Source organism: Mus pahari, chromosome 4, assembly GCF_900095145.1.
Source record: "Mus pahari chromosome 4, PAHARI_EIJ_v1.1, whole genome shotgun sequence".
In the NCBI taxonomy this organism is placed as follows: domain Eukaryota; kingdom Metazoa; phylum Chordata; class Mammalia; order Rodentia; family Muridae; genus Mus; species Mus pahari.
In genome coordinates, this window is record NC_034593.1 from 79,092,590 (window position 1) to 79,095,131 (window position 2,542).

Here is a 2,542-nt window from a genome sequence, read left to right on the forward strand (position 1 = left end):
TCCACAGTGCCCGTTAGGGATACTGGGGGGCATTCTCACAGTCCACAGTGCCCGTTAGGGATACTGGGGGGCATTCTCACAGACCACAGTGCCCGTTAGGGATATTGGGGGGCATTCTCACAGACCACAGTGCTCGTTAGGGATATTGGGGGGCATTCTCACAGACCACAGTGCCCGTTAGGGATACTGGGGAGCATTCTCACAGACCACAGTGCCCGTTAGGGATACTGGGGAGCATTCTCACAGACCACAGTTTAATACAGTTCTCCAAGATCAGGTTGTAGTCAGGGCTGGAGCCCAGAATTCTGCTTCAGAATACACAGCACAGAAGGCTGACCCTGACGTGTTTATGTATTTCTAGAGATGGCTCAGCCATTAAGAGCACTTGTTGCTCTTTCAGAGGACCCAGGTCTACTCCCAGCACATTATATCTATTATTAGTATAATGTGCCATATTATATTTCAAAGAGTGCACACGGTAGGCATGAGCAGGATGGAAAGGTTGTTACTGGGGCTGGTGAGATGGCTTAGTGGGTAAGAGCACCTGACTGCTCTTCCCAAGGTCCAGAGTTCAAATACCAGCAACCACATGGTGGCTCACAACCATCCGTAACAAGATCTGACTCCCTCTTCTGGAGTGTCTGAAGACAGCTACAGTGTACTTACATATAATAAATAAATAAAATCTTTTAAAAAAAAAAAAAAAAAGGTTGTTACTGCTTTGTTTCATTGTTTCTGAGACAGGGTTTCTGTGTACCCTGAGTGTCCTGGAACTCAGAGAATCTGTCCACCTCTGCCTCCTGCGCACTGGGATTAAGTGACAACACCACCACACTCGGCTTCCGGCATCTTTTCTTCCTTAACCCTTGGGCCAGTGCTAGCAACGTCTCCCACACAGTGGTCCTGCGTCCTCTCAAAGCTGGCTACTTCAACTTCACTTCTGCCACGATTACTTACCTGGCCCAGGAGGGTGGGCCTGTTGTGGTAAGTCCTCCAAACCCTGAGCTGGGTGGGGCTTCAGGTCCCTTAAAAACTCCCTAGTTTCTTCTCAGAGTGTATTGATTTTTATGTATGTGATTGTGTGTGTGCGCGCGTGCGTGCGCACGCATGCATGTATGTTGGCTGTCCATAGATGCCAGTAGGCATCAGATCCCCTGGCTGTCTCTCCTTACAAACTCTTGCAAAAAATTTCCACAGTAGCTGCTAAGACAGGGTGACTATATACCTGGACTGGTCCTAAGTCTGGTTCCAATCGTAAAGTTCCATAACCACTAGCTGCACCCAGCGGGAGACCATAGCTTCTCCTCCCCTCTTCCCTTTGCTCTCCCTTTAGTCTGGAACGTGTTGCTTGCTCTCCCATTTTACAGCTGTCCTTGCCATTTTCAGTCACCTTCCCAGGCTCCTCTGTTACTGTCTTTTCCTCTCTTAGAAGGTTCTGTTTACCACCCAGAGACCAAGCTTTTCCACCTGCTACTAGTATCCCCCCAGGAGCCCTGCCTGCCTGTCTGCCTTCCCCCCTCCCCTCCCCTCCCCTCCCCTCGCCTCTGCCTCCCAAGAGTTGTGACGAAAAGTGCACATCACAATGACCAGCTGAATCTTCTTTTTCCTCCCCTCCCCTCCCCTCGCCTCTGCCTCCCAAGAGTTGTGACGAAAAGTGCACATCACAATGACCAGCTGAATCTTCTTTTTTTTTTTGAGACAGGGTTTCTATGTACAGCTCTGGCTGTCCTGGAACTCACTTTGTAGACCGGGCTGGCCTCAAACTCAGAAATCCGCCTGCCTCTGCCTCCCGAGTGCTGGGATTAAAGGCGTGCGCCACCACGCCCGGCCTGAATCTTTTTTTAAGCTTAGTTTGAGACAGATTCTCCTGTAGCCTAGGCTGGTCTTTCTCAAACTCTCAAAATATGAATGAGGCCGGTCTTGAACTCCTGATCGGGCCTCCGTCACCCACGTGCTGGGATTACGAGTATGAGCCGCTATGCCCAGCATTACCCAGTGCTTGGTGGGTTAACAGACACAAAAAACAAAGGTTCACTCGCCACCTGAGAACAGAGTTATTTGCAGTGAGCTCCAAACTCTTGGACCCTCTTGAAAGCAAAGGAATGTGAAGCTGTTCCAGCCCCCCTCTGATAAAGTACATTTGGGTGGGGCTTTAACATATTCGGGGTGCTTCTTAGTACTTCAGCTGAGCCCTGTCAGCCCTGTGAAGTAGAAAAGGGTGTTTTCTCTTGAAGAATAAGTAAATGATTGCAGAGGACTTGTAACTCCATTATACACCTTGTCTTATAGACAGGAGTGGGCCTAAGTGTGGTGGATTGAGTTTTGGGTTGAGTTATGTAGCTGGCCTGAGCTGTTTAACACTCACTGTGTGGTGAGTCCCACTGTGTGAGACTTAAGCTCTCCTTGCTCCCGATCTCCTTTTCTATACAAAATGCTAAAGGGAATACTCTCTGATTTTTGTTTTTTTTTTGTTTGTTTGTTTTGTTTTTCGAGACAGGGTTTCTCTGTGTAGTCCTGGCTGTCCTGGAACTCACTTTGTAGA

The 2,542-nt window shown here is 48.8% G+C and overlaps 1 protein-coding gene across 1 annotated transcript in view; it reads left to right on the plus strand.

The window, feature by feature from the left end:
- The window catches only part of Ssr2 (signal sequence receptor subunit 2), an 8,134-nt gene that overhangs the window by 3,059 nt on the left and 2,533 nt on the right, over positions 1 to 2,542 (plus strand). The window contains exon 4 of the mRNA XM_021196187.1: positions 876 to 984. Coding sequence (XP_021051846.1) covers positions 876 to 984 — 109 coding nt within the window. The remainder of the gene's footprint in view (positions 1 to 875; positions 985 to 2,542) is intronic.